At 44.1% G+C, this 23,820-nt stretch overlaps 1 protein-coding gene across 1 annotated transcript in view; it reads left to right on the top strand.

The window, feature by feature from the left end:
- Positions 1-222: 222 nt before the first annotated feature.
- Positions 223-23,820, top strand: part of SMARCA2 (SWI/SNF related, matrix associated, actin dependent regulator of chromatin, subfamily a, member 2) — a 125,658-nt gene continuing 102,060 nt past the window's right edge. The window contains exons 1-9 of the mRNA XM_014546307.1: positions 223-244; positions 9,624-9,677; positions 12,554-12,684; positions 12,908-12,965; positions 15,044-15,144; positions 16,940-17,087; positions 20,761-20,924; positions 22,216-22,282; positions 22,938-23,048. Coding sequence (XP_014401793.1) covers positions 12,575-12,684; positions 12,908-12,965; positions 15,044-15,144; positions 16,940-17,087; positions 20,761-20,924; positions 22,216-22,282; positions 22,938-23,048 — 759 coding nt within the window. The 5' untranslated portion in view covers positions 223-244; positions 9,624-9,677; positions 12,554-12,574. The remainder of the gene's footprint in view (positions 245-9,623; positions 9,678-12,553; positions 12,685-12,907; positions 12,966-15,043; positions 15,145-16,939; positions 17,088-20,760; positions 20,925-22,215; positions 22,283-22,937; positions 23,049-23,820) is intronic.

The raw sequence follows: 23,820 nt of genomic DNA, 5'->3' as shown, positions 1-23,820 counted from the left end.
GCTGTCAGGGGGGAGGGGGAAAAAGCATCTACAAACTGTCATTAGGCTCTGATCTGGCTTCTTTCCTTAACAGGCTGAAGATGAAGAGGGCTACAGAAAACTGATTGATCAAAAGAAAGACAGGCGTTTAGCTTACCTTTTACAGCAGACCGATGAGTATGTGGCCAACCTCACCAACCTGGTCTGGGAGCACAAGCAAGCCCAGGCGGCCAAGGAGAAGAAGAAGAGGAGGAGGAGGAAGAAGGTGAGTACCCAGTGGAGGGATCAGTTTCAGGCGTGTATTGCTCTTTAATATATACACTTACCACACTAATAAGAGGTTTAGATTACTGGATTGCAGGAATTGCTCCTATAAATGGGTATGGTGTGAAAGAGTTGATCAGGCATACTAGACATTGGAGATGAGGGGGTAATGGGTAGGAGGTATTAAACTGTAACAATGTGGTTCATATGCCCATTGTTTCACACAGAATTTAAAAACTAAATACACATGGTCAGTAAGAAGAGAGAAAACACAGGCACAATGAACTGTTTTCTTAAATGTGAAGTCATGTGGCAGTGTGCTCAGCTAAGAAACTGAAGTGAAAAGTTAGGAGAAATTGCAGTGTACAGATTGAAAGAAACCATAGAAAGACATAAGAGATAGCTTTGGGATACTTTTGGAACAAATTTCAGCCTGTTTATTTGGACACCAGCAATGCCAGAATTGTTCATTTAGATCAGCAGCCCTGTGTCCCACTCAGGGAAGTGTGCAGGTCAGGGTTTCAGGTGATGCTGGAAAACAAGACTCTTAGGTAAAACATGTCCTAATGGTCATGAGAAGTGAAAGGTAAGATACAGAATTTCTGCTCTACAGATATTACATCCCAACTCAAGGGCAATGTGCTAGTGTAGGCCTGTGAATATAGCTCTTCTCTGAGGCTTAAGTAGTCTGCAAACAGCTCTTGGTTGATGTTTTGTTTCCATGGTAAATTCTAATTGGCCCGGATACAAACAGGATGTCTTCCTCAGAATTGGGAAGATTGAGGAGGGGTAGCATTTAATTGTTTATTCTCTGCACTGAATAATTGAGCAAAATATTTTTCCAAAAATAATTAATTTCATGGCTCCTGAATTCTCATACCTGTTTCATAATGAAGGAGGGGCATGCATGATTGAGAAGGTGCCTGCTTGCTCCTGATCCCTGTAGTAGAAGATACCTTCCCTTCTGGTGAAGATGCACGAGGGGTGTCTCAGGGCTTGGGTTTAGATGTTTCCATGGTGAGAAATACCTCATTTTCTTGTCAAGGTAGCATTATAGACTTTGCAAAATTGCAGCTCCAAATATTTAACTTAAAAAGACGCTTTCAGAGTTAGTGAAGAGCACACAGGCAAACAGATACAATTCTGTAACACTAGGGGCCCAGTGCACAAATTCGTGCACCTTGAAAGGAACTGTGGGCTGTGGTGGGCACAGGGGTGGGTCTCGGCCCATCCTCTGTGCCCCTGCCTGGCTGGCCCCTCCCTCTGCGGTCCCTGGTTCCCTGTCTGCTGGCAGCCCCACTCCCGCTGCTGCCGCTCCCATGCACTGACGGTGCCAGCCCCGCTCACACCCACTGACGGGCGCGGAGCGATTAGGGCTGGCGCCAGCAGCAGGTGCAAGTGGAGCCAGTGCCGTCAGCAGGTGTGAGCGGCTGCTGCTGCCCCGATTGCCCCTCAGCAGCAGGGGGAGGTGAAGAAGCCCTCGGGTGATCGGGGCTGGCAGCTGCCACTCGCACCTGCTGACGGCGCCGGGCTCTGGCAGTAGGTGCAAGCGGGGCCAGTGCCAGCAGTGGGTGTGAACGATGGCTCCAGCGCCAGAAGCAGGTGCGAGAAGCGGCTGTCGGCCCAATCGCCCCTCAGGAGCAGGGGGAGGTGGAGAAGCCTTGAGGGGCGATCAGGGCCAGCCACCACTGTCACCCACTGGTGGTGCTGGGTGATCGGGGCCGGCAGCAGGTGCGAGCAGGGCTGGCGCCGGTAGCAGGTGTGAGTCCCGGGTGCGACTGCTGGAGCAAAGAATTTTCAGTAACCACCAGAGGCTCACCTGCCTTGGTCTGGTGCCCCTGCTCACCTGCTCCACCATCCCACCATGGCCAACGCCCTCCATGTTCCACATTCTGCTGCCTGCTGCCGATGCCGCCATGTTCCGCATGCGCACTCACCCCCTGCTGGTCAGCTCACATCATAGCAACCAGTTGTTCGGTTGTTCCACCGTTTGATCTATTTGCATATTAGCCTTTATTAGCCTTTTATTGTATAGGGTTCCATAAGTGGACCCCATGAAATGGCAGCTGTAGTTTTTCTGAATTTAGTCATGGATTTTGCAGAGATTGTCACAGAAAGGTCACTGTTAGCGTTTTTAATATTAATGTTTGTATTCTACATTTCTTTGTGATTAAAAGCTAATGGCCCAATTCTGGCTTAAAATTAATAGATTCCTGCCATAGTGGTAGATCATTATATCATCTTAGAAAGATACATAGTTGAGTGATAATGATTATGGCTTTATTTTTGTGTTAATCTGTACAGAGCACGAACCTGTCATATTTTTCATTTCACAACTCTGATGATCTCTAGGTTGGCTCTCTACCTCCAAACTCTTGCCTTCCAGTTTGCTAGTAGCACTTATTCTATTTCCTGCATTTGCTCAATGACTGATACCTGAACACTTACTATGGTGGAGATGCAGTGTGTTGGATGCTGGGAGAGGGAGAATGTAATGGTGAAGATAGCACTCTTGCCCTCTCAATTTAATCAGAGAGAGAGAAAGAGACAGACAAACAGACAGACATTAACCAAATATGCATCTAAACATATAATTATAATCTGAGGTGAATGAGGTGAAGGAATAATGCCAGTCAATAATTTCCTGATTTCCTGGCAAATGAATAATAATAGCCAAGCACTGCAGTCTGCCTTGTGCTATCTCGGGCACCTCCCACTGATGATCTCACATGATTGAAGATGCAGACTTATCCCTTGATGAACAGCCCTTACCTCTTCCCTGCTGTGCTATCAGGGTGCCTTGCATTTGGGCCCTCTCTGCTCTCAGCAGGACTAAGGATCACCTTCCTTGGCCATCTTGCTGGCAGAAATGGGATAAAGCTGTGTCCTTCACGGGGCTTTGAAACAGTTCAGAGTGAGTTACCCAATTCCAGATGCACCTCTACTAGTGCAGAGAAAGCGGGTGCTTTCAGAAGCTGATAGTTGGACACTTGGTATGATCTGTGGTTCTTTCCTCCACTAGAGTGAAGGATTGAAAGTTACTTGTTGCAGTTTCTCTGGCTGGAAGGAAACTGCATTTGGAAGCTTAAAAATTCTGTGCTGTCCCTTTCGGCATTTCCCCATAGGACTGACATGCTGAACCTTACTGCATTTTTTTAATTAGGAAAGGCATCAATAAATCTTTGCTTTGAGAAAACCCTTTCTGACCCAGTGAACTAATAGCATCGAGCTGGTAGCAGCATTTGTAAGACCTCTAAGATGCAGGTGACTCCAAGAGCAGTGCTATTAAAGTTGAGTATGATTGACCTTGTAATGTAATTGCAAAAGGGTTACTTTTTGCTTTGTGTTAAACTCAGTGTATAATTTTTTAAAATAGCCCCCGTGTAACAGAAAAGACCTTTGTTTTTCCCCATTAGGAGTATATTGTGTTTACTTGTTGTTAGTGAATAATAGAGTGGGGTTCCTTTAACCTGCCATGACCTTGTTTAATTTCCTCTTCTCACTGTTATAGCCATTTCTATGAAGTACGTATTTATAAATCATTCTGAAACTTCTCCTTCTCAACCTGGTCTTCCATTAATACCCTTGAAATGGAAGAAAAACAAGTAAACTGTATGTATCTGCTTAAGAGGTAGAGGAGGAATAATTGTTAAAGCATTGAAATATCTCTGCAGGGGGGCAGGATGAAGGCACTGTTACATGCACTTAGCGGGACTTTGAGGCCTCTGACCTTTGCCATGCCTGTTCTCTAACATCTACTGAGTGACTGACGACAGGATAAAAGGGGGAGGGGCTAGATGAAGCCACAGGAGTTTATATAAACATAGGATTGAACAGGCTAAGTTAGAAAATTGGACTGCTCTCCAAATCATGTTAGCACACAATCTTTTAAATCCATAACTGCATAAGAAAACATATCAGACTAATTTGTTCTTATTCCTTACTGGGTATTTCATTAAAAGATCTGTTATCTAGTACTGCAGTCTCTCGATCTATCAGAAGGTGATTGATTGGTTAGGATTGAATGGGAAAGTTTCTCTAAAGCATTTTCTATGTTTCCTGGCACGTTGTAAGTACTCAGTAAATCTTAGTTATTTTATCAAGCCATTTTTGTGGTATAAATGTAGGATCATGGTTATTGAAATGTGATTGTAGGGTTTTGAAAAGAAAATCTTTTCCCCCTTTACTGTATATTCTCTGTGATGTTGAGTAAATAGCCACCATTTTTTTTTCTGGTCGAGAATCAATCAAATATTGCCTTTTAGGATAATGACAGGTTCTTACACTAGTGAGGCCTACAGTGAGAAAGGGGGATTTATTAATGTGGGTGGATCCTGCTTATCCCTCCCCAGTTCCTGCAAAGAGAATTTGTAATTATGTGGCCTCTGATTTAGAGTGGTTTTTGGTGACAATAAGGCATTTCTTGCAAGGTTTTAGGATGTATTTTTCCTTAAGCTGTGGTTAGGAGCCCATGCCACCTGTGACCTGAATCTCCTGCTTCAAAGTCTAGGCATTCTTGAGAGTTCAGCTTCCCGAGCTGTGGACTTCAGGCTGGAAATAAATATTTAATTCTGTCTTTCAAATCTTTCAATGGGCCCTGCAGGCGTGGCTCAGTGGTTGAGTGTCAACCTGTGAACCAGGAGGTTGCAATTCGATTCCCGGTCAGGGCACATGCCCGGGTTGCAGGCTTGATTCCGGGTGAGCGTGCAGGAGGCAGCCGATCAATGATTCTCTCTCATCATTGATGTTTCTATCTCTCTCCCTCTCCTTTCCTCTCTGAAATCAATAAAAATATTTTTAAAAAATCTTTCAATGGGGTGTATACTAGCAGAACTATGTCCTTGTTACTTATTTGTGACATTTCTTGAAGCCCACAACACTAACAGGAACACCTCAGAGAATCCATGTGGGACAGAACTCTGGGCCAGATCTTTCTTGTTGTGTGTGGTGTTTCCCTTTCTTTCTGAAACTTCTTTTTTTTCTCTCTCTCTCTTTCATCAACCACAATTATAAGTAAAATCGGGACTGGTATGTTTTGGAGGGGGAACCTTTCCAGCTATATATTTTATATAATCAATTTCAGAGAGGAAGGGAGAGGGAGAGCGAGAGATAGAAACATCAATGGTGAGAGAGAATCATTGATCAGCTGCCTCTTGCATGGCCCCCACTGGGGGTCGAGCCTGAAACCCTGGCAGGTGCCCTGACTGGTAATTGAACCGGGACCTCTTGGTTCATAGGTAGATGCTCAACCACTGAGCCATACCGGCCAGGCTCCAGCATAATATATTGATCAATATAGTGATAGGAGATGCATTTTTTTTCTTTTTTTAGATATCCCAAAACCAGAAAAGCCTCTTGGTGTAATGTTTGGTAGGAAGAGCATCAAATCCAAAATAGTAATGTTGTTGCAACATTTGTTTTAAATTCAGGTTACTCTGCAGTTCTTCTCAGTTCTTTTATGTCTTTCATTTTCCCCCCAAAGATGACATAGTTTGTTGCAGCTTTTCTCTACAAGGACATTTTCGTAGGTATTTGAGAGGATCTTAGGTAATTCTGGGCACTTGAGTGCAGCGACTGTGTAAAGATAGGTGAACACAATGCCATGGTGATTAGATTTGATTAGTTCAGTGTCCGAATGGGTGAAAGCAAAAGTTTGGATCCAAGTCCTGCTTAACTGGATCAACCAGTTATTTCAGTCAAAATGTTAGAATTGGTTTTCTCTGCAATGTGCAATTGCCTGCTAATTTGATATTCTTGGGTATTTTATTATTGCCTGATCCCCTATCTGAATGCTCAGTGGTCCACTTAAGTGACAATAAAAATAACCCCGTGAATTTCTGAAAGCTTAGATTTCCATTGAAACAGAATGAGACTTTAAGAGGCCAGCACATTTGAATGTTGTTTCAGCATAATATAACAACACCTTGTGGGGCTAAAAGAAATTCACTTTATGATATAGATTGTAAATTACTTGGTGTAAAACTGTTTGTTTACAAAACGAGGCTGTTTGTGGCCTGTGTTGTGGTAATCAAAATAAAGTGCCCCATTGCAGTCTATTTTCTTAAGTTCAACTTAAACAGGATTTTCATGTGTAAAGGAGGGATTTCTTTCCCTCCTTGGGCCCATCACTGATTATTTTATGTAGCTTCTGCAAGGAAGATGGGTAGCCTTGCACACAGCTTTGTTCCTGAACATTTCTAGATGGACGGAATGAATTGACATTGGCCTTTCGAATTAGGAACCCGAATTGTCTTTTAGTTAAGAGTAATTTGTTTTATATCCCCTCGCAGGACTAGGTTAATTACATTCCTTTCTACCTCCATGAGCATAATTAGTTCCAAATTTTTTGCAGGTAGGAAGAAGGTAGTGCAAAGTTCCTTTAGTCCTAATTAATGGATGAACTCCAATGTTTTGTTTTTAATCAGTGAAAGTAAGCTCAGGTCAGTGATACTGATAGAATGTGTTTGCAGTCACGTGACCCAGATTACTCTGTGAAAATCCCTCAGGCACTAGCTAAGCCATTTCACCAGGTGCTTAGTCTGTTTGGAGTTCATCTTGAACCCAAAAAAGGGAAGTGGGTTTTTTTTTGTGTTTTTTTTCTTGAGGGGTGGAGGGAATAAAATACCAGTTTGATATGAGAACATGGATTTATGAAAGCACACCAACCAGAAACCTTCAAACTGCAAGAATACAAAGCATGATGGGAGAACTTGGCATCTCTTGCCATAGAGTAGACGGCCACCTGGCTTCCACGCATATAACAACATAGCGGAATTGTAAATACTGTACAGGGCATGCAAGAGAAGTCTCACAGAGCGCCAGTGCAATGAGGAATTGTGTATGTGTTCTTAACCTTTTCACTTGCAAATATTTTGACACCTAATTACAATAATAATAATAGTTCACTGATCATATGCATTGTTCTTGTTGCTTGCATTCATTCATTCATTCACCAAATATTTATTTAGTGCCCTTTAAATGCAAGTACTCTGGTAGGTGTGGGCATACATAAGTGAACAGAACAGACAGAAATCCCTAATCCTCTAATCTTCTGAAGCTGTTTTCAGACAGTGCTGTAGCAGTCTTAGGTAGACATATGAAAACAGCCCTCTGACTACTGTTGTTTCTTTTACATTGTAGAGGTTAATGCTCACAGTGTATATTATATGTGACATTGAATTGTATGTATTGAAATAGTGATCCAGTCCTGCAGCAGCCCTATGTGGTAACAGGGACTGTTACTGCCCATAATTTTTTTTAAAAAGGGGGGGATGGGGACCAAGACATGCACGATTTGCTCAAGGTCATACAGTGAAGGTCTCTTGCACTTAGTGACACAGCTGGGATTCAAATGCAGGTCGTCTAATTCCAGAACCAAGTTTCTTGCATGTAATATTACATTGTGCTTCTCAAATTTGATACCTAGTGGAATTATTTTTTAAGTCAGTTTAGAGGATTTTAAGTAATGGAAGGGCCTGATTATGAAGCAGTTTTGAGATAACACGCTTAGTGGTCTCCAGCATATTCATAGAAAAGTATCCTTCAGAGTAGCTTTGATTTTATTATTGATGGTCCTTCAAGCTTTTTAAGGTGCTATTCATTGAAATGGTGATCCACTTCCACAAGCTAGCTATTGGAAATTGGCTTATTCATTGTCTCATTTGATTTCCTTTGTTGGCCAAATTGGTAGCTCATTTCTGATTTGTATGGAAAGAATGGTGGGATTAATTGACTTTCTCCCACTAATTAAAACAGTTGCCTGAAGATTGTGCCCGAGAACTCCAGAAGTGAAAGCTCCAGGGGTTGGTGGTAGAGATGGTTTCTTTTCTGAGTCTTTTCTGCTATTGTTCCCTCTATACTTCCAGCCTAGACACAGGGCCTGGTGCTTTTCGATACTGATCATTTCTTTTGAGCTTGTAAACATTTTCACTTTGGGGTGGCGTGAATAGAAACTTAAATTCTTGGGAAATCATAACCAGAGGGAGCGTTTTGTTTTCTGTCTTTGGTGCCTTGTGCTTTAGCGTACGCACCTACACCCAAGAAAGTTATAAGAGAACTTCAGAATTTTCAAACATTTATGAAAACTGCATTTCTTCAGTATGGCCAAAAGGCTGAATTTTAGACATTAAACATTTTCTATAAAAGCTGTTTTGTCAAGAGACAACTGAGTTATTTACATGGAAAGAAAATATGTATTATATAATCAATGCCTTAAGTAAACAAAGTGGAGTTAATATTGATTCTGTATCATTATATATATTTTTAATTAACTAAAGGGTCCAGGGGAGGAAAGCTTATTTTCTTAAATGTCTTGATAAAGCAAATAACTGAAGTTTTTTTTTTCTTCTCATTATACTGCCCTGAAGTAGTATAGCTTTCCAGCAATAACTTTAAAATAAGTATTCTGTAAAGGTGATGTGAAAGATTTCACTTGTTAAAGAAGTCCTTACATATGGAAGACATTTTAGACTAGTTTGTGTATATTACAGATAAGACTCTCTTGGGTATGTACAAAATGTGGCATAATCCTAGCTTTCCATGTAGGCTGTCTCTGAGGCTCTCAGAGGTTAATGGACTAAGAGATTGGAATATGTAAGAAACGGCAGATGACAGAATTTTTCATGAGATCACAGTATCTGCTTCGAATTTCCCCATATGCCCACTGTGTAAATACTTTCTATTATGAAAGCCCATTAGGTAGAATGAAAAACATTTGGAGAACTCACAGAATATTATATCATTTTGTATTTTTATGACTCAAGAGTAGTTCAGAGTTTATTCTCAATGGACATTTTCAGAAAACCCGCTAAAGGAATAGGAAAGTTTTGCTGACTGCATCAGGATGTGTCTTCCCATCGCCAGACTTGAGAACACCGCAGCCTCTGGCCTCTCTCCCTTTCTCGCTCTCGCTCTCACTCTCACTCTCAGTACTGCCAATGCCTTAAGCTCTTTGGATCCTAGAAGACACAATCCACAAATCTCTAGTGTGCTGGCCTTGAATCACACCTGGCTTTCAAGAACGCTCTGCAAGTTGCTAATAAAATACACACTTTGTCTTAGACGGTGAAAACAAGTAAAAATAAAAGGGGATCAATGGGAAAATACACACACACACACACACACACACACACACACACACACCACAAAGGGGACATCTATAATACTTTCGGCAATAAAGATAAATTAAAAATAAATAAATTAAAAATAAAAGGCAAATTAAAAATAAATAAATTAAAAATAAAAGGCATGAATATTAAGCTTCGTTCGGTGAGGGTGGGTAGTAATGCAGCGCTGTGACGTACCCCAGAGTTACCGCGAAGCCCTTCCTGTCCCCATCCTCTTGGCTGCCCCATGACATGTGACACATTGTCGTTTCACAGAAGGCCGAGGAGAATGCAGAGGGAGGAGAGTCTGCCCTGGGACCAGATGGAGAGGTAAGGGATTTTGCATCCATTTCTACTGTGTTCTGCTCAGTGAGTCTCTGCCATGCCTTACCACACATGTCATTGTCTGTGATACTGATTTTATTTTTACTCAGCTATTCATCTCTCAGACTACCCATCAACTGATGTTAAGTTTCTTGTGTACCATTTGAGAATTTTCTGTGCACATATAATAAGCATACGTTTTGGAATACATAGAATGTGTAAAATCTTAAGTGATTCTATAATTACATTTGCCCAGTAAATGATACAGAAGCATAAACTGTGACCCAGCTTCCTTAGTTTATTACTAATTTGAAATTATAATACTCCATAAGCCAACCAATTAACATATTTGGTTAACTTATTCTTTAAAAAGTATATTTTTATTGATTTCAGAGAGGGACAGAGAGATAGAAACATCAATGATTAAAGAGAATCATTGATTGGCTGCCTCCTGCAGGCCCCACACTGGGGATCGAGCCTGCAACCCGGGCATGTGCCCTGACTGGGAATCGAACTGTGACCTCCTGGTTCATAGGTCAATGCTCAACCACTGAACCACACCGGCTGGGCTTGTTAACTTATTTTTTTGACATCTTCTGTAGGCTTACAATGTAGCTTCTATTTGTCAGTTCATCAGCATATTCCTAAATTTTTTCTAGTATTTCCAATAGTCTCCTGAATCATGAGAATACAGTTATTCATTTATTGGATTTTTTTTTCCCCTCTGAAAACTCCAAGTTCCCTGCCAGTGATTCACACGAGGAGGCATACTCCCGGAGCAGGATGCGGAGGGAGCGTGCTTCAAGCCTCCGCCTCCTCCTCTCGCAGATTCGGATAAACCTGCTCGGAGGTTTGGGGTGGGTGGAGGGTTGCCTCTTCCTGTTCTAGAATCACTGCACGTGAGATGTATTGTGAATGTGAACAGCCTGGATGCAGAAGAAAGGTTGGAACCACCAGTCTATGCAGAAACCCTTTGAACAGTAAATGTTGCTTAACCTCTGTAATCCATCCCTAGGAAAGAAGGGACAGGATAAATGTCTGATGTGTGAGAAATTCTCCGTGGGCTGTTAAGGGGGAAGAATACTATAAGAGCACTTGGAAACACTCTAATTTGTAAAAGCCCAGCCTGACCTAAGCTAGCCTCACATCAGTCTGTGATTAACAAGCACTGGGGAGAGATTTAACATGTTACTGTGAGAGCACTTTATCTCTTATCACCTCTTGGGAAAATTACCTACGGATCTAGGGCCTGTGACATACACCTTTTTTCTTCTTCTTTAAATCCCAGCACATGCGTGCTCTGTGTGCTGCAGTGGGCGAAGCGGACCTCTCGCTCGGGTTGTTATGAAATAAGTTTCCTATTCCACTGATGTGCCACTCATTCAGTGCTTCTGCCGAAGTCGCCATTCCAGCTGCGGGAACCCGCCCCCCCGCCCCCCGTGTTCTCTGAGGCATGACATCTGAAGCAGTGGGATAAGTTGTGTTATAATAGTTCGAGATCACGGAGTACGATTCTTCCATGGGAGATGATAGTAAATGGTAGATTTCCTTCTCTATCGTGTGAGCATGCAGGTGACCTTTTGCATTAATGAGGAAGAAGTGTCATCTTGGCATATAAAGTGATGGTGTTCACCACCATGCGGCCTTAGCACACGTACAGGAAGAAAAACAACGATAGTCTAGGGTGAGCCTTTTCTCTTTTCAAAGGTTATTTTTGTGGATAATTGCTGATCTGTTGTGTCTTATTCTGACAGCACTTTGAGGGAAAAGAGGGGAGGTTCGTTTCCTATTAGATTTAGACAGTAACCTAGAGTACACTATTTTTCCTGTCATTTTTTTTTTAACTCCAAATAAGAATAATGTAGAAGAAAATGTTTGGAATTAATGAATAGTCTAAACATTGGATTTTGTAACTTTTACGGAGATAGGTAACTTGAAAGACTCGCAGGCCAAGCGTTTCCAAACAGACATCTTGCCTGGGGCCTGTCCCGGAAGCAAAAACCCTCCAACCCGTAGCAGTCACTTGGGGAGGATTACTCCACCCTTAGGCCTCATGAAACAGTGTATTCTCTGAAGTAGGTTCAAGGCAGCCTCTGCAATAACATTGATTCGCTTAATTTTTGGAGCAAGCCATTTTTCATGGAGAGTCTGATAATGAACTTCCGCTCGGTCTATTCTGCAGATTTCAGATGCGCGGAGCTTTCGGCTTTATCACACGCCCAGCTGCCAATGGTTGGTTTGGTACCTGGTGGTTTGGTTTTGGGTCAAGGACACTGGTTCTGCTAAGCCATACCAGCCAGTAATGAGATGATACAAGTTACATACTTTTTTCTTTTCCCATTCTCTCTGAAACCATAAGTTTGCCCTAGTCGTTTTCTGAGGATGTGGGGTGGGGTGGGGTTATTATTTGGGGGCTGAGGTTCTTCATTGCAAATGACAAAAACCAGCTCTGCCTGATGGGAGTAGCAAGGGGATGTATTAACAGGATGTTGGGTAATTCATCAGACCTCCAGGAAGCCTGGAGAGCCGGACTTGAAGCTACACCTGGTATTATACATACAATGGTCAGTGAGGACGTGGCTGATGCGGGAGCAGACAGGAGCTTGGCTCTGCCAGGACCACCATCCTGGTTCTGCCGCCGCTGGGGTCTGCCCTCCCGCCAGTGTGCCTGTTGGGCCTTGAACTGCCTTGAACTTCTAGCTCCCAATTCAGAGCCACGGTGAGTGCATCCATTTGGGGGAGCTGAGGTCTTGTGCTGGTGACATTTCCAATCACAAAAAAGGGTTTCAGATGCCAGCAGCCAGAAGGCCGAGAGATGCCCCGCACAGAATTGGGAGAGCACCAGGGGGTGATGTGTTTTTGTTATTTTCTCTCCTTTCCAGCCGATAGATGAGAGCAGTCAGATGAGTGACCTTCCTGTCAAAGTAACTCACACAGAAACCGGCAAGGTCCTGTTTGGACCGGAAGCACCCAAAGCAAGTCAGCTGGACGCCTGGTTGGAAATGAATCCTGGGTGAGCGTTACAGCAGAATTGTTGGTGTTCTTTGGCCTTGTCAATGTTTGTGCTCCTTGTAAAACCTTGGACCTAAAGCAACACGACCTTTGCTGAAGTGGTTGAAGTTGGTACCTGCGCTTGTCACTCGCACACTGAACATGCTGGTTGAGTCATGCGTGTATACATTGTCTTATAATCCAAAGAACTAAGCCCTGTCTCCTTCCCACCCCTTTCCCTGTAGTTATGAAGTCGCCCCCAGGTCCGACAGCGAAGAAAGTGATTCTGATTATGAGGAGGAGGTACGTATGTGCATCTGAGTTCAGTGGTTTGAAAGTCTATGAGGGAAGCACCTGTGTCCTTCTGTACTCTGCTTTCAGCATTGGCCTTTGGGTAATGACTGGGGCTGAGGGCTTGCCAAAGCTTTGGTGGGGCACGTCTCGCCGTGCCGTGACCTCTTGGGGGCTCCTGACCAATGGGGAGACTTGGTGAATTCTAAATTCTTTCGGAACCAAGAGAGAGAAGCCGTCATTAAATCAGAAGGGGCAGAACCGTCTTTGGGGGAGAACGGAAGATGGATCACTTTGGGAAAGTCACTCCCATACCTCCAAGTGGCTCACTCTAAGGGTTCGCTGCCTAAAAATTTCTGAAATTCTTTGCTCCTTAGCATCTATTTGAAATGGAAAGTCCGGGAATTTAGACTAAAAGGGCAACTCGGGCTTGGTTTAATGACTGTATTGATCCTCTTGATTTCCCTTTAAATGTGGTTCTTGTTTGAAATCCTTGGATATACTTGTTACCAAAAAGAGAAGCACATTTTTCAGTCTCTTGGAAGGAATACTCAATATATCTAGAACCTAAAATAGTAATCTTGTATGCTTTTCATAGAATTATAAAATAATAAAGGAATTTTCATATCGATTATGAAATGCTTAATAATTACAAATAGATTTTTAAAATATTTCCATCTCCTTCATCTCTGTTGTTAGTGTGTGGTCACTGAATGTGATTTTTGCCCGTGTCGGGGAATCCTGGTTCAGAGTGGCCACGGCACAGATGCCACAGACGGGGCAAAGCTGCCTTCCCGAATAGCTCACTGGGGTTTTAAGACAATCGTTATTTCCTTCTATTGTGTGGACCTAGGTTTTCTAAATTAATCTACTGTGGACACTTTGCAAAGAGGAAAAATAAAAGTTATATTTTTACAAAAGTATGCTATTAAAAAGCAAGTATTTTTAGAGCCATGCTATTTTTTTTTTTCTTGTAGGCTATTCTTTCTCTGGTATATTTGAAGCTTATAAAACCAGTTTTAAAAATGTTTCTTGTTGACTTGGATACATGGGCCCATAAATAATCTGTTGGAAGAGCCTTCTCATTCAGAGAGCCAGGGAGGGACAGAGACGAGATAAAGTGGACTCTTTAGCCCACGCATGCCAGCCAGGACTGACAGATGCAGGCAGCCCCGATAGCCAGGAATAGAGTGAACTCGCCATCTGGGGTCTGCCACCCACTCATGGCAAGTCCTGTCCCCTCGCAGCACTTTGCTTCTCGCCTGGAAAATGAGGAGCGGTGCTGATTCCTCAGTTTACCCCCTGCTCTCAGTGATCCGTCATCATAGGTCTGATTTTCAGAACTAATATTGTGTCACTTCGTATTTTTTCACTCAAGAATTATGGAAAAGCATCGTTCTCTTTAAATCCACTTTTAAAGGAAATTCTATTGGATTATCTGGAAAGAGTTATTAGTCTTCCACACCAGTGGTTAGTGGTGGGCACAGTGAGTATTTAGTGAAGCTTTCAGACAGCACAGCGGAACGTAGTGCACAATGACGGGGTGGGAAGATGATGAGTCCTGTGGCGAGTTATGGACAGTTTTCATCAAAACATTGAGAAATGCAAGGTGTGAAGTACCACAAAGCCACGTGACTACAGGCCCCAGCCCGGACTGCAAACGCCCGGGGCCATCAAAACCCACTGGCCTATCTGAGAGGACATTCTTAGGAGTAGGACAAGGCGAACATGTCTAGAGCCCGGCCGCAGAGAGACGGAGGTAGAGTGTGGCTACATTGGTGAGAGGCATGTGGTTACAGGACTCTTAGATAACCAAGCGGTGATGTCCCTCTCTCTGGCATGACTGTTACAGTTTTGTCCTTAGGAGCAAAGGTGCTAGGGGCTCCTCTGAGGGTCGCCTTCATTCTCCCATTCAGTGATTTAAACAGCAGTGGAATGGTGTGTATTGCCCGGTATAGGGAGGTGTTAGATCTACTTCCTCCTTCATTTTATTTACTTCATTTGTGAAGTTGAACACTCTTTAGTCTCTTTTTGGAAAATGCCAACCATAGAGATTCGCTTGACAGAATGGAATCTTTGTTTCTTCCCAGGATGAGGAAGAAGAGTCCAGTCGGCAGGAAAACGAAGAGAAAATAATTCTGGATCCAAACAGTGAAGAAGTTTCCGAGAAGGACGCGAAGCAGATCATTGAGTGAGTATCTCTCAAGAGTTTCCTTCCTTGCAGAGCATTTCATGACCTAAATTAGGCTTTAGGAGTTTTCTTTTGGAAAATTTGGAGGCAGGAGGCTGACGTCGTGCCCACACTCCACTTGAATCACTGTGAGAAGTCACCACTGGGCTCCAGCCACTGGGCCCCAGGGCTCCTGGCTGCTCCTCTGCCCCCTCTGACCTCTTCTGCCTCCTGAATCCCCGCCCCCAGCTCCGGCTCACTCCTGGGCTCCGCACCTGTCACCTGCACTCTGCCCCAGACTGAACTGATCACACTGGCCCCTCCACTGGCTGCTTCACCGCCCTTCCTTCCTCCCTCAGTGGCGTCAGCACTCACCCAGAACCCAAGTGAGAGACAGCATTCCCTCTGTCCTTGTTGCCAAGCCAGCCAGCCACCAGGTCCCGCCAGGAAACGCCCCTCTCCTCGGCACCCTCTCCTCCTTCCCCCTCTGCGTGCCCAGCTCCCGCAGCACCCTGGTCGTCCCCCACGTCTGTGGTCTACACAGCTCTTTGTGTATGTGGCTCTAATATTAAAAGGAAATAGTAATGAAACAGTCGGCAAAATAGAACATTATAAAGTGGTGACATTTAAAAGGAAAAAAATGAACATTTTAATCTTTCCTCCTTTTATTGCAGGGCTGTAGGCCCCACTTTATTTATTTATTTTTCTCTTTTTTTTCAGTTTATTTTTTTTCTTTATTGATTAAGGCATTACATATGTGTCCTTATCCCCCCATTGTCTCCCCGCTCCCGCTCCCCCACTCATGCCCTCATCCCCCTGGTGTCCGTGTCCATTGGTTAGGCTTATATGCATACATACAAGTCCTTTGGTTAATCTCTCCCCCTACCCCCGCCCTCCACTACCTTCCCTCTGAGGTTTGATGGTCTGATCAGTGCTTCTCTGAGGAACCTGTTTTATCAATCTGCCCCCCTCATTGCCTGTAGAATAAAATATGAGCTCCCCAACCTGGCATAGAAAATGGAAGATGACCTTCCTCTTTCCTGTCTCTTATGTTGACTTCAGCCTTCTCTCACCTGCCCTCCAAGCCGCGGACTGTGTTCTGGGCATAGGATTTATCCTTACTTCCCAAGAGACTAAGGCAGCAGTTCTCAACCTGTGGGTCGTGACCCCTTTGGGGGTTGAACGACCCTTTCACAGGGGTCACCTAAGACCATCCTGCATATCAGATATTTACATTACAATTCATAACAGTAGCAAAATTACAGTTATGAAGTAGCAACGAAAATAATTTTATGGTTGGGGGTCACCACAACATGAGGAACTGTATTAAAGGGTCGCAGCATTAGGAAGGTTGAGAACCACTGGCCTAAGGCCTTCTCTCACCTGCCCTCCAAGCTGCGGACTGTGCTCTGGGTGTAGGATTTATCCTTACGTCCCAAGAGCCTAAGACAGCTTTACAGGCAAAGTGTTCATCTGCAGGTGTGGCTCCGTTCCTATTGGTCATTGGAGGTCACGCCGGCCTGCATTCGGATCCTGACTCCACTAATTTTATGTGACAGGCAAATTCACTCACCTCTCGGAGCCTGAAGTTCTCCACATGCATAAAACGGGGATGAAACTAATAAGTCTGCCTCGCTCTGGTTTGTCAGAATTACAGATAATGTATTTTAATTGCCAGGCAATTAAATAGTAGGTGATAAATAAACCACACTCACTGCAGCTATTTTAGGCTTTCCATTCATCTTTCTGAATGGATCGAAATAAAAACACACGCACCCAGATGTGTGTGCATGATCCTCCACTTTCTCCGTCCCAGGACAGCCAAGCAAGACGTGGATGACGAGTACAGCATGCAGTGCAGTGCCAGGGGCTCCCAGTCCTACTACACAGTGGCCCACGCCATCTCCGAGAGGGTGGAGAAGCAGTCTGCCCTCCTCATCAACGGGACCCTGAAGCACTACCAGGTAACCGCTGGGTCTGTGTCTCCTTGGCAGGCCACCAGCTTCTACCTCGTTTGCACTGGAGTGTGTCTTGTGCGTGTTTCAATTGCTTAAGAGGGTTGATGAGGAGAAGGCATTCTAGGTCCCCCTGCTTACGGGACTGACATCCTCTCCATTCTGCCTCTCATCCTGATCTGAGAGCACTTCCATGTTACCATTTCGTCCCTGGGCATCTCTGCTTTCTCTTCTGGGGTTTTGGGATGAATTGTGTTTTAAGAAATCCTGGGTGGCCATCTGGAACCGTTTCATCATGGATGGCGACAGGATGGAAAGCCCAGCCACATTTGACAAGTGTCGGGAACATGTACCTAACTGGGGAGCAAACGAAGTGTTTCTTCGGAAATTGCACTGGTGGCCATAGTCCAGCCACCCAGCAGTCGCTGTCTACTCCATTTACACTTTTTAAGTCTAAATACAGTGGTGAGCATCCATGCTTTGGTGGAAACTAGGCTGTAAATCTAACACATTTCATGTGACCTGTGTGGAATGAGGTCAGCTGCTGTCTTCTCTCTCCTCCCACTTTATAGTGTTTCCCAAAGTGTGTTCCTTGGGACATTCGTCCCATGAGATGTACCTCAGAAAGAAAAAGAAAAATAGGTCCCGTGGTAAAATAAATATGGGAGATACCACCAGCTGTAACGAGGATTACCATATAATTTACTGTTTCAAACTTGGGTACTAATGAGAGTGACAATAGGGGTCCTTATTGATAATAGGCATAACCCAGGACCGTCCTGAGCCATCCAGCCACCTGGGCACCCTGACAGGACCCCTCCTGATAATCCATGCTGTACGTCAGCACATCCATGACTCTACAAATATCAATGTATATTCCATAACGGCACATCAGTATTATGCAATAAAATAACTAACTTTCTAGTTCTCCGATTTCTTTGACTCCCCAGCCTTATTTTCATATAGCACCTATTAGAAACCACGTGCTTTAGGCCAACTGTTCTCAAACCTTTTGGACTCGGGTCCTCTACACACTTAAAAGCGGCCCTGCATCTGCTGCCGTGGCCGGGGTAAAGCTACAGCGGCTGCCACAGTGCTGCCTTGGTCCCTGCTCCAGGCCCGCAGTTCTCACCCACTGTTGCTTTTGTATCACAACATAAAAGGTGAACAATGCCCTGAAGTTACTGTGAAATCGCTGGGCCGGTGGCTCTCCTGGGAAGGTTGGGGGCACCAGGAGCCCCGGGAACACACTTTGACAAGCACTGCTCCGTCTGTAGTGAGGTCACATTTTCCCCAAAGACCACGCTACTTTCATGAGGTTCCAAGTGCATATCACCTTACTTGGTCTGCCCGACGTAGATATTAATTCATAGTATGTTCTGGTAAACTTGTACATGTCTGTGTCTGGGAGATGTGTTCTTTGGATTATTCATGAGTAACTCAATGGCCCATGGATTTCTGCTGCCATCCGGTACCTTTCTCAGCACTCGTCCATCACTGTCCTTTCACACCCACTCCCCCACTTCCGTATGCCAATGGTGTGCCCTTCTCCTGCACTGGGCGGCTGGAGGTCCCGGGTGCCTTACCCTGCCCCCTGGGTTCTTGTCTCTTGGAGGCACTTCTGCCTGATGATCCTTTCCCTTTCTCTCAGACCAGTTCATGTTGTAGCTCTGAGCCTTCCAGAACCACTTTGTCCCCAAGTAAGCTTTCTCTCTTCTTGCTCCTGGACACGTTTTTGCATCATGAATGGTTATGTAACCCCCACATCATGGAGGCCTTCCTGCTGCTTTCTGGAAGCTGTGGTTCAGTCCCAGCCCCTCCAGTTTCACCGTCCAACAAAGTACAGTTCATTCCCCACAATTTTAGTGAATCTCTAGTCCCTTCTGCTGCTAGTTTCTGCTTCTGTTTTATCTGGGATTAACACAGATGCAAAATTCAGCCCCTTTGCCAATTTTCATTTAAAAAAAGAATCCACCACCTCCCAGTGTCCAAATGTTCCTGGCCTTCCGTTGGCTTCCCTAAGAGTCTGGAGGCCTTGGCGTCATGTTGCAGGCAACCAGGTCCTCCGAACCACCAGCTGTGCTTCCCAGTCCTTTCCTCACGTCCCCTATCTTTTGCCCACTTGCCCAAAGGCTCTTTCCATTTCCCTTCTATTTATTGGCGTTGCTGTCCTTCGAAACCCCTTGGGATGGCGTGGAGTCTTGCGTGGCACAGAGACTCCAGGTGGCCTTTGAAAGTGTTCAGGCCAGTGCAGTGCTCTCCCTGGGAAACAGCCTGGCCCATACAGTCGTGTATGGGTGGCGTTGGCACTCCAGCCGTTTCTTGGTGCATGTGTATAGGCGAGTGGCTTATTGTCTCCTCTTTGAAAGCTTCTGAAGGGAGGCATACATCTGACACCCCTCGGGGTCCATCTGCCATAGCTCCTTGCATGGCTCCTTGCACAGAATAATCATTTAATACATTTTAAAATAAATTACTTCTTTCTCACATAAAACATATTAAAATTAACATTTTCCTAAGCATGACTGCATGAGCAAGCTAAATTTCCTTTAGCTAATATAAATACAGATATCGATATATATAGATACTGATATCTAACTATCTATCCATCTTTGATCCTACCTTTTAAATCCAGCCCAGCCAGTGTGGCTCAGTGGTTGAGTATCAACCTATGAACCAAGAGGTCACAGTTCTATTCCTGGTCAGGATACATGCCCTGCCCGGGTTGGCTCAATCCTCCCCAGTGTGGGGCCTGCAGGAGGCAGCCAATCCATGATCTTTCGGATCATTGATGTTTCTCTCTCCCTCTCCCTCTCCCTCTCCCTCTCCCTCTCCCTCTCCCTTACTCTCTGAAATCAATAAAAATTGTATTTAAAAAAATAAACAAATCCAGCATTGGTAGTATGAGAGGGAAAGGGAATTGGTATTGGGAGAGGCAGGTTTAACAATTTTGTATTTTCACCGACCTTTCTTATATTTGACGGACTGCAAAGCTGCATCTCGGTGCAGAGCTTTTGTGCTTTACAAATATGTGGAACCTGTTGGTAGGCAGTCAGCTTCCGTAGACTGCCCTTGGAGAGTGCCCACATAGGGAAGTTTCCATCTGCTGCCCCTGAGATGTGACCCCCGCCCCCCGCCGGAAACGCCCTCCTGCAGCCCAGCAGCCGCCCCTGGCTCCCCGGTCACCTGGCTTCCTCACCAAGGGCAGCCCACGCTGGACGGAGGGCTCCTTAGCCAAGAAGGCTCTTTCTAACGGTCTGTGACCTTTGAGCCAAACCTGCCCTCTGGTTTGTCTGTCTTTAATCCTCGCATTGGCTTTTTGTTCCTGGAGTGGTTGGAGTGGATTTTGCTTTGGGTTTTCTTCATTTATAATAATTCTAGAATGTCCTACACTGCGAAATGCTAAGTAGGGATGAGCAGCAAAGCTGCTTAAAACCCCACCCGTCTGCTCCAGCCCATCGTTTCTAAATCTGATTAGCACTCGGCACCTGCCAGGCAGCGGGGACGATTACGGGCTCGTGTTTTAAATTCCTTTTGTGCTGGTGCTTCCCTCACTTTCCTGCTGTGGGAGATCCAGCATATAGCACCGTGGAGTTAAGAAGTCACAGCCTCACTTGAGTTGTATTAGTATTAATTACCTGTGCAGATCGTGGGTAATTGAAGCAATTACTCTTCATTTCAGCTCCAGGGCCTGGAATGGATGGTCTCCCTGTATAATAACAATTTGAACGGAATCTTAGCTGACGAAATGGGGCTGGGAAAGACCATACAGACCATTGCACTCATCACTTACCTGATGGAGCACAAAAGACTCAATGGCCCCTATCTCATCATCGTGCCCCTTTCGTGAGTATCAGCCTTTGTTCTGCAGTTATCTGTCTGTGAGCTGCAGCCACTGAAAGCAGAAGTGTAGCCTGTGCTGGGGTGCCCGGGAGCATGTCATCTGGACTTAGGTTTTTTATTTCCCACCCCCGACCCCACTCCCAGCCTCCTCTCTGTACAGTGCGCCTTATTCCTTCAGCGGCTCACCAAGTGGGGGAGAGAGGTTTTCGTTTTTTTTTAATTTAAAAATTTCTTTGATTTTTTTCTCTGGTTCCGTTTCCAAAAGGTTACATATATTCAAAAGACTGTGTATTCTGTTCTTTCTTTATTGTATCCTTCAAAGCAGAATCTAAATCAAATTTGTAACTGAGAATGTTACCTTATCCTGCCCGCAGTATGTGTAATTCATTTTCAGTGACTTTGCCTCTTGGCAAGGACAGGTCTTTGCTGTGCACCATTTCACTCCCAGGCCTCGCGCCCCAGTGGCTCTTTGCAGGTCTTCGGTGGACACTCCTGAGAGAAGGAGGGCCTGATCACACTCCCCCCACCCCCGCCCCCAGGGGAGTGTCTCTGGCGGTGGGTGTCTGGCTGCATTTTTCATCCCTGAGATCTTAGGTCTCCGAGCGAATACAAACCTGGACCTTGAGAAAAAAATAAAGATTCTGCTTTTAGTATTTTCTCCCATATTTGTTTAAAGGAGGACTATTTGCAGACCTCTTTAATCTGGATGATCTGAATCCATAGTATTTAGACATTCTTTGCATTTTACCTACATTTTGAATATGTGTTTTGCTTTTTATCTGTATTTTACACGTTCTGACTTGTATATTATGGTCACGCTTTCAGGGATTAAAAACAGAGGCAGGGGCCATTCACTATTTCTTCCCCTGCTTCCTCTTGACAGATGTATTTAATATGTTCACGTGCTTTTGTCATTTCTTTTTTCCTGACTCAACTTTTCTCTGAACGTGTGTGGCTGTTTCTAAAGACTCACCGAATCGCTTCGGCAGTTGCTATTTTTCAATACCGTATTAAAATTTAAGGTGTTTTTTTCTTTTTCTTTTTTTTCCCCCTCTATAATTATGCATTCTTTATTTTTTTTTTCTTCTGAGATTTATTTTTATGTGCCCACAACATACTTGTCATGCTTTGTGGCAGCTCATTTCTAACTTATCTCTTATTTTCACACCTTTAAAAAAATACGTAGTCAAGATATTCAAGGTGAAGCCTGAAAATAAATAAGAACATCTATTTAACCACCAACTTTTATACAAATGTCTATTTTTCTTTCTTCTATTTATTTTTTGTTCTACAGGACTCTGTCTAACTGGACATATGAATTTGACAAATGGGCTCCTTCTGTGGTGAAAATTTCTTACAAGGTTTGGAATGCCGTGTTTATATATAAATGTGCAAAAGCAAAAAATAGACCCCATTTTCTTTACTCCATATGCACATCTGTGCACTGTATTTGGTTGTAAAGTTTTGTCATGTACATCATGTACTAAACAGTGAGAGTTAATCATCCCAAGAAGATGACTGTAATAAACCATAATTACTTTCAGATAGTGAAATGCAGAAGAAAATTGTTAATTATCATATTGCGAGGTTTCTGATGAGAGTAATACAAATGACAAATACCGCGCATTCCCCGTGCCGCCGACAGGCTCACTGTGCCTGCAGAAAGTTCAGCAATTACCTGGGTGCTCGGGCCGCCTGCTACAGGCTCCCGTAGAAAAGGAGCCTTTCATTAGAGCAGCGGGTTCTCCACTACCTGGCGGTCACTGCAATTTCCTTTTCTCTCTTTCCCCGCCATTTTCAGAGGGAAAGCCTCTCTCTAAGAGACTGAAAAGTGTCCAGACCTGGGCGATTTCGCCGAGCACTTTCTTGGTGGATAATGTGTCTGTATATAATAATGCATATATGTGCAATCGTTAGTCACGGGCCTGGGCTCCATTAAGCTCTGAATAGTGAGAAATAGCACACATGTGCTTCCACTGGGTAATAGATATGTGTTTTTTCTCCCTTTCTATTCAGGGCACCCCTGCCATGCGTCGCTCCCTTGTCCCCCAGCTACGGAGTGGCAAATTCAACGTCCTCTTGACAACTTACGAGTACATTATAAAAGACAAGCACATTCTTGCAAAGGTATGTTTAAAAAAATTCTTCTATCGCTAAATGATGGACCATTGCACTGGAGTGTAAAGTATTTCCCAGATTATACTCACTAGTATAATTTGATTGTTAAATGGCATTTCTCTCTTTCTTTTTTTAGAGTCAGATATATTTTGGTTATGGGTTTTAATTGTATGCATACTATTTGTGTGTGTGCGTGCGCGCACACACGCACCATCTGTCCTGGGGCTCTTACTTATCCTCTCATAGATAGTCGGTTTACATCTCTTTAAAAGTTCGCCTGGGTTCCTTCTGCAGCTCTTCTCTCTCCAGCAGCTAGTGTGGAAGGATTCGTTGTTTCTGCTGCCCTGGGTTATTGTCAGTAGCGTAGCTTCAGTCCTCTTGGGCCTTTGTCTCTCCGAAGACGAGTAGCACCTCTCCACATGGTCTTGTCCCTGTGAACATTTCTCTGAGCTGTGGCTTTACTGCTGTCCCCGTTTCAGGTTTTTTCCTAAAAAATATGGGCTATTATTGTTTGAATTACTCTGGGCTGTTTCTGTGACCATTTGGAGCTGGGAAAGAGTGGTTTTCTACCTGCAACCTACATGCCTCCTAATTTGTATGTCCTAAGTTGTCCTTTAGCCATAAAATATCATTTTTTCCCATTAATATCATCTTGCCTCCTAATATGTTCATGCAGAATGATGGAAGTAGTTTCTTTCATGGAGCAAATATGAAGACTTAATTTTTTTTTAAGTAATTTCTTTTGCCCTGTGGTGTTTTGAATGCACTATCATCTGAAACC

The sequence above is a fragment of the Myotis brandtii genome, unplaced genomic scaffold, assembly GCF_000412655.1.
Source record: "Myotis brandtii unplaced genomic scaffold, ASM41265v1 scaffold44, whole genome shotgun sequence".
NCBI classification, from domain to species: Eukaryota; Metazoa; Chordata; class Mammalia; order Chiroptera; family Vespertilionidae; genus Myotis; species Myotis brandtii.
The sequence above is the reverse complement of the archived record's forward strand: the minus strand, read 5'-3'. Positions and strand labels throughout refer to the sequence as shown.